Source organism: Candida theae (assembly GCF_024610275.1).
Source record: "Candida theae strain CBS 12239 chromosome Unknown scaffold107, whole genome shotgun sequence".
Classification (NCBI taxonomy): domain Eukaryota; kingdom Fungi; phylum Ascomycota; class Pichiomycetes; order Serinales; family Debaryomycetaceae; genus Lodderomyces; species Lodderomyces theae.
In genome coordinates, this window is record NW_026261399.1 from 1 (window position 1) to 14513 (window position 14513).

The 14513-nt window shown below is 39.9% G+C and overlaps 6 protein-coding genes across 6 annotated transcripts; 2 read left to right on the forward strand and 4 right to left on the reverse strand. All coding sequences in view use genetic code 12, as the record gives it.

Annotated features, from left to right (window-relative positions):
• Positions 1 to 17: 17 nt before the first annotated feature.
• Positions 18 to 1178, reverse strand: KGF57_001800 (uncharacterized protein; the record flags this gene model as incomplete). Its single annotated transcript, XM_051751045.1, has 1 exon — positions 18 to 1178. The coding sequence occupies one exon, from the start codon at positions 1176 to 1178 to the stop codon at positions 18 to 20; it is 1161 nt and encodes a 386-aa protein (XP_051609691.1).
• A 152-nt stretch (positions 1179 to 1330) lies between these two features.
• On the reverse strand, positions 1331 to 2665 carry ERG9 (bifunctional farnesyl-diphosphate farnesyltransferase/squalene synthase; the record flags this gene model as incomplete). Its single annotated transcript, XM_051751046.1, has 1 exon — positions 1331 to 2665. One exon carries the CDS (start codon positions 2663 to 2665, stop codon positions 1331 to 1333), a length of 1335 nt encoding a protein of 444 aa, XP_051609692.1.
• Positions 2666 to 2851: 186 nt separating this feature from the next.
• Positions 2852 to 3877, reverse strand: GTR1 (Rag GTPase; the record flags this gene model as incomplete). Its single annotated transcript, XM_051751047.1, has 1 exon — positions 2852 to 3877. The coding sequence occupies one exon, from the start codon at positions 3875 to 3877 to the stop codon at positions 2852 to 2854; it is 1026 nt and encodes a 341-aa protein (XP_051609693.1).
• Positions 3878 to 4007: 130 nt separating this feature from the next.
• KGF57_001803 (AAH1) lies at positions 4008 to 6196 on the reverse strand (the record flags this gene model as incomplete). The annotated part of the gene is made up of 2 exons (XM_051751048.1): positions 4008 to 5154; positions 5322 to 6196. 2 exons carry the CDS (start codon positions 6194 to 6196, stop codon positions 4008 to 4010), a joined length of 2022 nt encoding a protein of 673 aa, XP_051609694.1.
• A 292-nt stretch (positions 6197 to 6488) lies between these two features.
• Positions 6489 to 12201, forward strand: KGF57_001804 (ARE2; the record flags this gene model as incomplete). Its single annotated transcript, XM_051751049.1, has 3 exons — positions 6489 to 7207; positions 7853 to 9726; positions 10727 to 12201. The coding sequence occupies 3 exons, from the start codon at positions 6489 to 6491 to the stop codon at positions 12199 to 12201; spliced, it is 4068 nt and encodes a 1355-aa protein (XP_051609695.1).
• Positions 12202 to 13765: 1564 nt separating this feature from the next.
• Positions 13766 to 14513, forward strand: KGF57_001805 (uncharacterized protein; the record flags this gene model as incomplete). Its single annotated transcript, XM_051751050.1, has 1 exon — positions 13766 to 14513. A coding segment is annotated over one exon (748 nt), but the record flags the coding sequence as incomplete, so codon positions are not given.

Here is a 14513-nt window from a genome sequence, read left to right on the forward strand (position 1 = left end):
TAGAATCATCATAACGTTTATTTACGACTAAGAAAACTGAAAAACTTTTTCTTCTTTTTCTCTTCGGCAACTTTGTTAGGCGCTTTTGTCTCCTTGTTCTCTGTGGTACTTACCACTTTGTTCGACTGCCGTGTCTTTCTTTTCTCATACTTTTCTTGCATCTTGCGGGCCATGGCCGCATCCTCCTCCTCTTGTAATTGTCTCAGCAATATCAAATCGGAATCGAGAGTTTCTTCCTCTTGGCCAATGTCTTGCTCAATGTCCAAAACTGGCATGAAATCTCCGGTAAAGAATATATCACCACCGCCTGAAACTGAATTTAAGCTTTGCCAAACTAGTTTCCCACTTTTCGATTGAAATGAGGAGTCTGTAACGAGTAAGTAAAACTCATTCCTCGACTTTTTGAGTAGTGTATTGAAATGATTGTTTCTGAAAAAAATGAGAAATTGTGGCGATGGTAAATCATGATCCAATTTTAAAAGTCCTTCCAGTGTTAGTTGCGAGCAAGTCGCATCCAACCATTGTCGAATATGTTGCTGGTTCTCAGCCACGGCCGGGTCCAGATCAGGTAAAAGTAGATAGTCCTGTACCTTGTCAAACGTTTGCAATTCACGCAAGATTGAAAAGGTGTGTTCGATCGACTCATCATCAGCATACCCAGACTCTGCATCTCCAATTATCCACCCATGTTTAAACTTCAAATCAAAAATATCAAATAAAGTGGTTGCCAAATCTTGGGCGAAGTTCCCATTCGTCAAATTAGGGTCAACATCGAGACCTGTATGTAGCTTTGGCAACTGTTTCAAGATGTTATCAACTATCTCGTGCAGAATATTGTCTTCTGAGTACACCAAAAGCAAATCAGCCACAAGCCCCAAGATATCACCCAATCCTATTGATGATGAGTTGTGAAAATGAGTGAATAGTTTTGACTTCAAGTTTGTCACAGCTTCGTCATGTGTCTGGGACTGACTGAGATTGACCGCGTCCACTTGTGAAGTTCTAAAATCAAATTGCAAGACAAGCGTATTGACCAAGGCCACGAGAGGGCATGGTCCATTTTGGTCCTGCAATAATATCGGGGTTGTCGTTGATTCAACATCGGAACCGTCCAAAGACCAATTGATTAGTTTAAGCGGGAAAACCACATTCATGTCTGAGCTGCTGAAACCGGACATATTTGAATTGGGGTTTCTTGTATCTCCTACCGAGTTTTATCACCGAAAATAATATAAGAACTGCGGTCCAAAATAAATGGCGCTACCGTGTATTCCATTGCATCAACTTGCAGTATAGCCTTTTATATTACCATAGATTTTGTAACTTAGATCTATCTATACACGTAAATGAATAAGCTTGCCAACAAAACACCAATGAATCCTAAAACGGCGTTTGTATTAAAAGTCTCTTGGTCAATTCTGACTTGCATGCTGTCATCAATGGCTTTTCTATTTTTCAAAAACTTATTAATTGGCCCTTCAGATACGCGAGCGCCTTCGGGTATAGCGTTCTCTGAGGGAAACATAGTTTCGCAAAACTGCTCTATCTCACCACACTTGATACCAATTTTCAAATAATTTGGATCCCTAACCGCTGACTTGTGGTTAATTACCTGAATATAGTGCCTGAAAATTTTTACAACTCCTGGGTAGGTTCTACTTTCCAATATCAATTTGCAAGTTGTACCTTTCCTAATCTTTACAACTCCATGCAAGACTTTTGGATTGTTGTACACTTCGGCCAAAGTGGCGATTGCCATAACCTGTGGAATAGCACAAAAAGAAAAAGTTGATGGGTCTTTAACTAGAGACAAGTATTCCAAAACATCTCTCACATGTCCGAGTGCGTTCAAAACAAGATCATTGATACAGGACAACCCTTCAAACTCCATTGACTTGTCCTCGTGAAATTTAGGCAACTTCGGGGTATACTTGGACCAAATCTCTTTTGGCCAAAAGGATCTGCCATCAAGCAAGTCTTCATAGTAGTCTCTAATTATATTTGTCTTTTGCAAGAAAAGTCCCATTGAGTTTGATTTCTCAAAATTGTCTTCAACCACGGCATCATCAGCAAATTTGGCCAATGCCATCAACTTAGTCAAACCTTCGCCAACCAATCCTGCAACATAGTGGCAGTACAAGTTATAGTCTTTAATGGTTTCCACCCCATTAAGGTTGAAATTTTCGTCCAAGATGTAATCTGCCATACCATTGCCCATCTTGCGGGTAATGTCCTTGACAATTTCCTGGTACTGTGGCTTTAAACTATGGTAGATGTCCAATATCTGATCAAACTCAACAAGAACAACCCTATCTTTCTCCTTTGGTCCATTTCCATCAAATGTCCAATCTTTAGAGTCCAATTTTTCATAAAAGGTACGTAACAAAGGTACTTTGATCTCCGGTTTAATACTCATATCGTCCTCGATCGTATCTAATGCCCGCAACACGAGATAGAAAATCATAATGGCATCTCTCAACTCTGGATGCAACTCTTCAATAACCGCTGCAAATGATCTCGATGTGAGATTCAACAACTCGTAGCATCTTTTCAAAGTCGGCGATTGAGATGTTGGGACAGGGTGTAATGGTTGTCTAAACCCTTTCAATTGAATGACAGCCTTCAACTCGTCCGGATGGGAGAGTAATTGTACGAACTTGCCCATTGCTGGTGTGTGTGTATGTGTGTGTGTGTTGAAAGAAAGGTTGAGGAAGCTGGAATGGATTTTTTAGCAGAGAGAGAGTAAAATTTCAATTTCATCGTATAACACGCGCACCAATTTCTTCCTCTTTGTCGTTTATTCGTTTATTGATAGCTACAATAGATAGAACTATACACCTCCGCTCCCCTTCTACTTTGAGTTTTCAATCTTTTCAAACCATTTACGGGCTGCTTTGATATTCTCAAGAACCAAAGATTCATCATTTTGCTCTACCGCAGATCCATCAAACACTTCTTCCTTCTTCTTCAACACAACCATGATAAACATATTTTCGGTTAAAATATCAAGGTAGAACGTTGTGCCATTACTTCCTCTTATGACCAAATTGTTGAAATTCGTCCTCAACTTGGAGATGGACTGCTTGTATGTCTTTACGATGTTGGAGATCTTCTCAAACCGTTTCGGATCCAATTCCTCCGACTCTTGCTTTTGAGGGTCTACTTTGCCATTTGTCACTTTTTGCGATTGTTGTTGTTGTTGTTGTTGTTGTTGCTGCTGCTTCTGTTGCTGCTTCTGTTGCTGTTTTATTGAGGATGTCGATGAAATCACGAGAAATGTTGTCTTTTCAAACAAAATGATTTCCTCAGCATCCAATATAGAGTTGAATTTGATTATGTTACTGTTGAACAAGTTGATATTTGGTATTAGCGAACACACAATCTGTGACCATGCCTTGTACAAACTCTCATCCCATATGCTAGTTGGAAACCCGACAAGTTTGAAATGATACGGGTTACTTATCTTTTGCAATTTATCCATCATTATTGTAAACAATTCTTGCCTCTTATCAATCTGTACAAGATCCATCTTGTGCAACAAGACAAATATCTTTGCATCAGGACTGTACTTTTGCAAGTTTGTCAAACTCTTGACAAATATTTCGATATCCTTATTGATCAGCTTGCTCTCAACATCAAAAACGTGGATTAAAACTTGCACCATTTTGAAAATGTGGTCCTTTTGATTAGTGAAGTAGTTTTCCATAAAGACATCCTGTCCACCACAATCCCATAATGTGAGAGACATGTTGCCCAAAAAGCGAAGATGTGATAACTCGACATCAACCGTAGCACCCAATCTTCTTGTATCAAACGCGGAATAGTTGGAAAAAATAATGGAACGCATGGATGACTTACCTGAGCCCGAACGGCCCATAAGCAAGAGCTTTTTTCTGGATGATTGCGACATGGTATCACTCTGTGTAGCCACTGGGGAATTTTTTTTATTATCACCTCTTTTTGACGAAACTTTACAAAATTACAATATCTATTCGCTACCCAAATATCTACAAAAGTGCTGCATATTTTGCACAGACCTTTTCCACAAGCAATCTCAACTCCTGCTTTCTACTTTCCTCACACCACGATCCATTTATACCATTCAAACTAATCTGTTTCCATTGCTCTAAGGTAAATCCAAACCTCGAGTGCACGGCAAGATAGTTGTCCAAAATGTACCCACCAAAATAGGCGGGATCGTCAGAGTTTATTGAAAACGGTACCCCCTTTTCCAAAAAGAAGTCAATAGGCAAATGCCCCACGTCTTGCACTACTTGTAACTTTACATTTGATAAAGGGCATAGTGAAAGCATAATTTGTTCCTCCTTCAACCGTTGCATCAACGACTCCGAGTGTTTGGAGTTGACACCATGATCGATCCTAGTCACTTTCAATGTATCCAAAGACTTTTCAACATATGTATGATCACCTTCCTCGCCAGCATGGGCCGTCAACTCGACATGAGGATGATTCTCTTTCAAAAGCGAGTAGCATTCCTCAAATAGCTCTGGAGGAAAGGGCTTCTCACTTGAATCCAATCCCAAGCCATGAATGATACCTTCCTGGTAGTACTTCCCAGCGGATTCAATAACTTGCTTTCCATCTGCGCTGGGCAAGTGTCTCAACAAACACATTATCAACTTGTTAGTAGTTCCAAACTGAGCTCTTGCATCCTCACAAGCGCGATTGAACCCTGAAACTACGACATCAAACTCGATCCCTCTTTCTAAGTGGCCCTGTGGGTCAAAGAATACCTCCGAGTGTAAACACCCATCCTCTTTTGCCTTTGCAAAGTAATCCATTGCCAAATCGTAAAAGTCCTGTTCGGTGATCAAGACGCTCATTCCAACATAATAGTGATCTAAAAAGTCTTGCAAATCGGCAAAGTCATCATATCTTGCCTTGCATTTGTCGATTGTTGATGGAAATGATGCTGGTAGTTCAATGTGGTTTCTTTTTGCCAATTTGAATAATAAATGTGGTTCTAAAGTTCCTTCGAGGTGAAGATGATGTTCACATTTTGGCAACTCTTTGAGGAAGCTGTGCACGCTAGATGTACACTCATATTTTGTTAACGTCATGGCTACAGGAGAAGAAAGCGACGATAACTCGAGCAGATACGTTTCTTGCGATGCCCATTTTTCAAGGAAGTGGCTTTCGAAGTGCTCGCACTCTTTGTGTTACATTGATATCTTTGTGTAGATCGGACCCGCCTCGGCGCGCCCGTAATCTCAAAAGAAAGATTTACGGTTCTTAAAGGGTACAATCTAACCAGACACTACACTCTACATAAATACTTCTTTTAACCGCTCTTGTTCAACTTTTGGTCAGCCCAGTTTGGCAAGATGAAGGAAGCTTCGTGAATCTCCTTGTTATAGTATTTCAAATTCTTTGCGACAAAGTCATCACTCCAATCGAATCTGATTGGCTTTCTAACATTGGCGTTAGCATCCTTTGAGCATACCATAAATCCAATTGAGCCAGATGGGTAAGTTGGAATCATGGTGTAGGCGTACTCTGCAATTGGGAAGATTTCCCCACAATCTTTCTTCAACTTAGCAATGATATCCATATGAATCCACATGTTTTCAGCTTGCGTAGTGATAACGCCCTTTTCAGTCAATGCTTCCTTCAACAATTGAAAGTATGGTTTTTGGAAAAGGCTCTCTGCTGGTCCTTCAGGGTCGGATGAGTCGGTGATGATAACGTCAAATTGGTTCTTGTATTCTTCCAAAAACTTGAAACCGTCACCAATGTGAACTTTGGTTCTTGGGTCGTTGTACGACTTTGACATTTCAGGCAAGTATTTTTTGGAAACTTCGATAACAGTTTCATCAATGTCACACAACCAAGCCTCCTCGATACTTTCGTGCTTCAAGATTTCTCTCAAGACACCTCCATCACCACCTCCAATGACCAATGCCTTCTTTGGGTTAGGGTGGGAGTTCAAAGCCAAATGGGTAATCATTTCTTGGTAGGAAAACTCATCACGTTCGGTAACTTGAATACAGTTATCCAACACCAAAACATTACCATAAGTTTCGGACTTGAAGACTAAAACGTCTTGATATTTGGATTTCTCGACATGCAAAACCTTTTCAACTTTCAAAGACATGGCTTGGCCAGGCCACATAGTTTCTGAGATTTCTGCAAACCAGCCATCCTTGATCGATGGGTGTGACAATTGTTCTGACATTGGTAAAGTTGCTGACTAGAACGGTATCGCAGAACTTTTGGGTGAAAAAATTTTTTGCAGTGAAAAAAAAATTAAAAAAAAAAAATTTTAAAAAAAAAATTTCAGTTGAGGCACTGAACTGCCACGAGAGACTAACCGATCATTGACCAGAGGTCGGGCTATATAATTAGAAACGACAACACCTCTGCAGTCCTCTACTACTTTTATTGCATACAACCACATTCATTTACAAACTAGACAAGACCCTTTTTGACCGCATTTCAGACAGCACGCCTTCCATATCTTCTGACAAATGTCACATCCAACTCCACAGCCGCCAAGCGACCAAGTGTCGCAGCTTACTTTATCCCCTCCATCACAACTTTCTGGCTTTGAATGGTGGAGACGAACTTTGCTGTACCAAACTGGTCTCGGTTTCACTGAACAAGATCGAGCACAATACATCTATGATTATCAGAATCGAAATCTTGAGGAAAAATGCCGATCCTGTAACGACAACCTCAAATGGGTATTGCAATACTCGCCATCTGTCATATTTATGATGGACCATATACGAAAGTTGAACAAGGATAACGAACCAATGGATCCCAAATATATCAAATGTGCCACTTGCGATTTCACAAAAGGTGGTGGGTTTGACCCCAATTCAGGTGTGTTGTTGTGTAGCAACTGGATTCGATCAAAATGGCAACTAGAGGATATCTTGACACACGAGCTTGTGCATGTTTATGACTACATGAAATTCAACATGAATTACACCAACTTGAGGCATCATGCTTGTACGGAGATCAGAGCATCGATGTTGAGTGGAGAGTGCAGAATATGGGCTGAAATTAAAAAGACCGGCTTAGGCAACTTTGGTAAAAAGTTTCAAGACTGTATTAAAAGAAGAGCTGTAATTTCAGTTGCGGCAAATCCTGCTTGTCGAAACAAGGAAGAGGCAGAAAAGGTTGTGGGAATCGTTTGGAAGAGCTGCTTCAATGACACCAGACCGTTTGAAAGAGTGTACAGGTGAAAGACTGCCAAAGTATTTATGTATATATATATATATATATCGGAGTTGGTAAGCAATTACCTCATCTCAGCCAGATCTGTTAATATCCTTTTCTACAGATTTCTCCACGAACAGAGAAAAATTCCCCTCCAGCTCAAGAGATGTGAAAAAACAAGCTTAGCTTCCGTTGCATATATAAATATATATATGACGGGACTAATTTAAGAGCTTACACATTATATGCGTAATGTGCAGAAAAGGATTCGATTCTTTTAGCACAGTAGATAGATTGCTATCTCACTCTCCGAAAGAAAAAAAGGAAAAGAACTAAAATTAAAATTGAAATTAAGATTTCGGAAAACGGAAACGTTCTTTTTGCTCTATTGTTTCTGTGGTTGCGTATTTCCCAACAAAAAACAGGATTAAAATACCTTTAACTCCGACGGATTGACCTCTGTATTGGTTTATAAATGGAATGGATGAGAATCAGACTACACACTGGCTAACCTCATCGTATTTATTTTTCCACTATTTTGCTTCTTCAATTTCGTCAGAATCGTATACATAACAGTGTCAAAAACTATTCGTTTTTGCTTTCAAATTGCATCTGAAAACTGAAGCAAAACTACCTTACATCTCAGCCCACAAGCATACTCAAACAGCCTTCATTTCATTATGGTAAAGAGAGGGAACACGGATGAAAAATTGAATCTCATCTCCGACAGAATCAACAGAAGAGACTTGCTAGATATAAACAACGACTACAATGCGTCATCGAGTGATACTGAAACTGAGGCGTCGACCTTAGACAAGGACCCGGCTGACTTAACTGATGTCACTCCACCGGAATCATCAACCACTTCTGCAACTAATGTCTCATCCAGTGATGGATATTTCAAACAAGGGTCGAATGGAGTGAGATCTACAGGTAAGAAAGTACCCAGTAGTCCGCTAGCCAAAGGCGGCAACTTGAGATCTCGAACGCGTGCTTCCAGGATTCCTCGAACGGAAAGTGCTAGCCTGGATGTGTCGAAGTCTGATTTTACATTGGACGGATGGGTCAAATATGTCTCTGAGCAAGATCATCACCGACTTGTGAGGAAAAAATCCAAGTCCGAGGATGGGAAAGAACAAAAGCGAAGGGAAAAGTATCGGTTAAGGTTTGGAGATTTATCCTTTACCGGTAAGAGCACCATTTTTGACTCCCAAGAATTCATCAAGTCGGAGTTTTACGGCTTTTATATTTTGTTTTGGTTGGCCACTGCTTTCATTATATTTAATGAGCTTGTGCATATGCATTTTGAAAACTACTCACCACTCTGGGACTGGGAGATTGTCAAGATATTGCAGCGTGACTTGTTCAAAGTGGCATTGACTGATTTGGCAATGTACTTGACTTCGTATTTCCCATTCTTTCTACAATTTCTTTGTCGGAATCGCTTGTTAAGTTGGAGACGTTTTGGTTGGGTTTTGCAGAGTGTATACGACTCTATATTCTTTGCTGTTTATTTGTGGTTTTCCCATCACATGGATTTCCCATGGATTGCCAAAGTCTTTTTGGTGTTGCATAGTCTCGTGTTTGTGATGAAGATGCACTCCTATGGATATTATAATGGATACTTGTGGTCGGTTTTCAATGAGGGTATGTTCCTGGAAAAGTACCTCAATCAACTAGAGAATGGCGAGGTTGAGCTCCCACAAGGGCACGAATTGGAGGAAACAATCAGCACTTTGAAAAAAAGCATCGAGTTTACCAAGTACGAGTTAGAGTACCAATCAAGAGCCACTTCCGATAAACCGGAGCAAGACCACAGCAAGTGCGACGAATCTGTCCTTGATTGCTCGTTTGCCGAGTTACAGAAACGTGGCTTGATAAAGTTCCCTCAGAATATCAACCTCTGGAACTACTTTGAGTACAGCATGTTCCCAACATTGGTATACACTATTCAGTACCCCAGGACAAAGAAAGTGAGATGGCTATACGTCTTTGAAAAATTGTGTGGAATTTTCGGTCTTATCTTTCTTATGGTGTTTGTTGCTGAGAATAGCATGTTGCCAATTGTTAAAAGGGCGGCTGTTGCCAGGAAACTCCCTGTACACGAACGTGGCAGCTCATACTTTTTCATATTGATTGATATGATCCCACATTTCCTATCTGAGTACTTATTCACATTTTTCCTCATTTGGGACTCCATATTGAATGCCCTCGCGGAGTTGACCTTGTTTGCAGATCGTGATTTTTATGGTCCTTGGTGGTCATGTACTGATTTTTCAGAATATGCAAGGCTATGGAACAAGCCGGTGCACAATTTTCTTTTGCGCCATGTTTATCACTCCAGTATCAGTGCGTTGAAGGTTAGCAGGATTCAGGCAGCTTTGATTACATTTGTTATATCCAGTATAGTTCACGAGTTGGTGATGTATGTGATTTTTGGTACTTTACGTGGTTATTTGTTGTTGTTTCAAATGTCACAAATTCCGTTGATTATGATTAGTAGAACGAGGTTTATGAGAGACAAGAAGGTATTGGGCAATTGTATTTGCTGGTTCGGATTTATTAGTGGGCCCAGTATTATATGTACGCTATATCTAGTGTATTAGAGTTAAAATTAAATGGAGACGAAATTATTGAAGAAACACCAATGTAGCTGTCTAACTGGCAGCCGAAGTGTACGACGAAACAAAGAGTATAAAATATTTGTCACATGTATTCAAATAATAGCGAAAGTAACAAATTGCACGGAAATACATTGTGTCCGACCGTTGAATTTATGAGGGGCAATCTTTGTACATCAATTTGATTGAATTTCTTTTCTTTTTCTCGTTTCTTGTGCTTGCTTCCGTTTGCTGACACTGCATTCGGAAAGTGAAGAAAGTTTCTTTACCTCGGCAAAAACAAAAAAAAAAAAAAGAAAAAAGAAACAAAGAAAAAAGAGGGAGCATGTCGTGCCTGACGGAGATCCAAAGCAGTCTCCATGCAGAAGGTATTTGGAATTGACGAGTGGTTTCGGCTCGGTAGTGAGAAGTCTAACACTTTCACGTGTTTTGATCTGTGAAACATCATTTTGATCCAGTTTGCACCAATATCTGGGCAATATTTTACAAACGAATCGAGAAATTCTTCACCACAACAGGACCACTCTTTGTCGTGAAGCTTTGTTACATTTGCTTAACTGTGGGCAAACCTTATATCTTATTAAGCAATTAACCTCTTGTTTTTTATGAATCATTATGTTTCCCAATCCGGGAAGTCGTTCTTCAAATAATATCCGAAAAGTTGCACAAACCTTGACTTTGTTTTGAAAAGTTTTTCTTTTCTTCTTGTTCCTAATTTATCCTTGTTGTAGTCAAATCCGTATCTCAAATAATTCCATGGGATTGGATATATAAACTCAAACAGTTGGCACAAACATGAAACTGACATATTCTGTCTCAGTACCAGTCCTTACTTTGCCTCCTCACAGTAATAATGCTGTTTAAGCCAACGCTGAGCATTTTTGATTCCGACAAATACTACTCAGCGACCCATGGTGCAGTGAAGCTACTACTTGTGGCTAACAACAACCCCGATGAAGCAAGTGGAGTGTATGACATTGTTGTACAAGCACATGGAATCATGGGCCCCAAGATTGCACAAACGTTTACCAACAACGTCATTGGAAAACAGATTGACTTACTAGGTCGATACCCAACTGCCAGTGATGTTGCACCAAGTATTTTATTCGCCACGCTTTTCGGTATCGTTACCATGTTGCATATGTTCATCTTCCTCCTCAACACATACCGCGGTCATTATTTCCTATTGAGTTTATTTTGGGCATTCACCAATTTGATCAGATGTATTTCCTTCGTGTACAGGGCTGCGTGGGCAAGAGACATAACAAATGCAAGAATGGGGATCGGTGATGAGGTTCTACTTGTTGTACCGAGCGTTTTGTTAATCTCAACAAACTTGATTTTGGCCCAGAGGTTGTTCACTTGGCGACACCCCGTTGGTGGAAGCAGAAATTTATTCTGGTTTTTCATGTTGTTTCTTTATTGCATTGTTGCGATATTGTTGACTGTGGCTATACTTTCATCGGCTATTCCGTACATGTATTTCATTTCTCCATCACGGTTTGATATCTACAAAAATTTGAACAAGTTTGTTTGCGTCATGTTGATTTCGTACACGCTCACTGCTTCGTCATTAATCGGGTTGAGTTTCTGGTTACCCACGAAAAAGGATGAACGGTTGTACACGTATCAACCATGGTGGATTGAAAGTTTTGCTCCATTTTATTTTGTCAAGAAAGGTGCTGCACAAGAGGCTGAGGCTACGTTCATGAAACGGAATTCAAACCATCGACATGCGATTAGAGTTATTGCTGCAACGCATCACCATTACAATATGGTGGAAGGATTGACAAATAAAAGAGGTGATTTGAAGCACAACGTTTCCCTCGTTATTGTTATCATTTCAACAATTGGCGTATTTGTACCCGCTATGTTGAGAGCCGTGGTTGTGTTTCAAACTCGGCAACAAAAGACATCTTCCCCAGCTGCGGCACTGACTTCTATGTACTTTTGTTGGGGTGTTTTTGAATTCATCATGAACATGTCGTACATAATTGGAAGAGCAGATTTGCGGTTCTACAGACCAGATGTGTTGCCATCTCAAGTGCGGGCCATCATCACGGCTGACCAGTCACAAATGGTGACGCCGGTTGATAGTGGCAATGAGGACGAAGACGGTGGCTATGACAAATACCGTGACCCTTACGACTACCCACAATACAGTGACGAGGATGCAGATGGATTCGATTTTGGAAATGGGGCAGATTCTTCTCCATCTAGTGATGACTTTTTCTTTGGCACCACTCCAGCAAATGAAAAAAGTAGCCAATTTGACGAAAAAGGAAGAGATTCCGACTCCGGATCGTTTACTCCTAACCAACGAACATTTACAAACACTCCAGCAAACGAATACGACAAGAAAGTTGGAGATTCTGACGATGAATTCAAGTTTTAAGAGAGAATGCTTGCAGAAAGAGCCAATAATTTATTTTTTTCAATTCCTAAAGCACAGCTTTATTCATTACCACAAATTTATAGAGGGATATCATTTATAGATAATTTATACAGTTTCGATTCACATTCGAAAACACAGCTAGCTGATAAGGCGCAACGCAGGATCTTCTACAAGACAGATCTCACGAATGCAAACTGGTAACATGTGAATTGTGTTTTTTTGCTCGGAAGCACGTTACGAGCAGAAGCCTCGTTAAACCAAAGCGTATTGCTCAACAATTCCCCTTTCTCCACTCACATGTACAGATCAACACTACTTACTGGAAAAGGAAATTGTTCTTTCATTGTACAAAAAGAAAACAAAAAAAAAAAAATGATATCCTGATTAGGTAATGTTACACAAACTACCAAAAAGGACATAAATAATAGAAACATTCTATCATTGATCAAATACAAACAAATCACTGCGCAGTCGCTGGAGCCTCGAAGTGGTACAAAGGATCTCCCCTGATCCTCAAAAAGTCTCCAATTCAATTGTTATACAGCTGAGAGGCTTTGTCTTCAGCAGAATGGATGACACGACATGCAATAAAGAGGCTGCAAAATCAGGAGGTGTATTTTCATATGAGATTGAAGTGAAACTCCTTTCGTGCTTGGCTGAGATTGAATTTTTACAAATATCCATGAAACGTTTGTACAATCAATCAAACTATTTCTCTCAAACTACCTTTCCTTGGATCCACTAAAATAATTCTACACTCTAATCGAAGTGAGGAGGCGAATGAAAATACAACTTTCAACTAATTAGTGCGTTATCTCCGGCTACTCTACCCCGCTGTAAAAAAAGAAAAAAAACAAAAAAAAACAATTCCTTGTAAAAAAATACACACGATTAGTCGAGCAAAGCCCTACGAATCTACATACTGGTCTTGGCAGTTAGAGATCAACACCTAGAATAGAGAGGGTTGAGGCACGGCCATCTTTCTCTTTGAGATGCAAGCTCATAGTATCTTAATCAAATGAGTACCATTTTTCAACATTGATCTCCTCCATTCTCCAATCGCAAAACTGACCCTGGGTCCACTTTTGTGAAATGCAAACAACCGTAAACTAAAAGGGCAATTTTTGTTTTTTTTTCTTTTCCCTCTATAAAGTCTCGTAACCTAGATCTCAAGCAGTTATTAATGTGTATGTGTCATCCATCATTTTCAAATTTAAGACATACGTTTGATACGAAGCTTAAATAAATACCGCCTACTCGTTTTTGGAACTTTATGCCAGACACAATGAAACGGTGGGGTAAAAACTGACAACTCTCAAGGTGTATAAAGGCTAATGTTCCTCCCCTTCAGGTATTTGTTGACTATGGCTTTGGCGGTTTTGACATTTACGGCACCCGTATAAGGTAACCAGATTACCATCCTGTAACATTGGCTCAAGGAAGAGGCCAAATTTACGAGTACGAGTAAAAAGACTATCAAAACCATCTACATTCAACACTTCCTACTTTATACCAAATAACCCATTCACTCCTTACATTCTGACCACATTGCAAACAACTGAAAATGGTGCAGCTACTATATTCTCCAGCTCATGGAATGGGAAAGTTAGTTACAGAGACATTATTTGATGGATCAGCAGAGGGAACCGGTGTCAATGGTATACTTTCATGGGGAAGAAATATAATGGGCTACAACCTTCCCCCAGTCCTCATTGACTATTTCATCACCACCCAAAATAATTTGTTTGGGGAGTATCCCACTCATGAAGATTATGCACCTAGCATAGCGTTTGCCGTGATTTTCGGAGTCTTGATGATTATTCACATCATTGTCTTTATTATCAATACCTCCAGGGGCCACTATTTCTACTTATCACTTGTGTGGATTTTCTATTGTATGATGAAGATTATCGGATTCAGTTTACGTGCTCACTGGGCTACCGATATTACCTATATTATTCAGGGCATCGTCAGTGAGGTGTTTTTGATTGTTCCGGCAATTGTTATTGTATCAGCCAATTTGATACTAGCGCAGAGACTATTCACGTGGAGACATCCAGTTGGTGGTTCACGTTGGTTGTTTTGGAATTTCATGATGACTACATACGCGTTTGTCTTGATTCTTATAGCTGTGACTATTGCCGCGTCCGCTATCCCATATTTGTACCCATTGAGCTACTCAGCTTATAGAAATTGGATCCATACAGTGCAGTTTACCGCATTTATGGTCATTTTGTACTCGTTGACATCTGCATCGTTGATTGGATTGAGTTTCTGGTTACCAACGAAAAAGGATGAGTTGAGATATACAT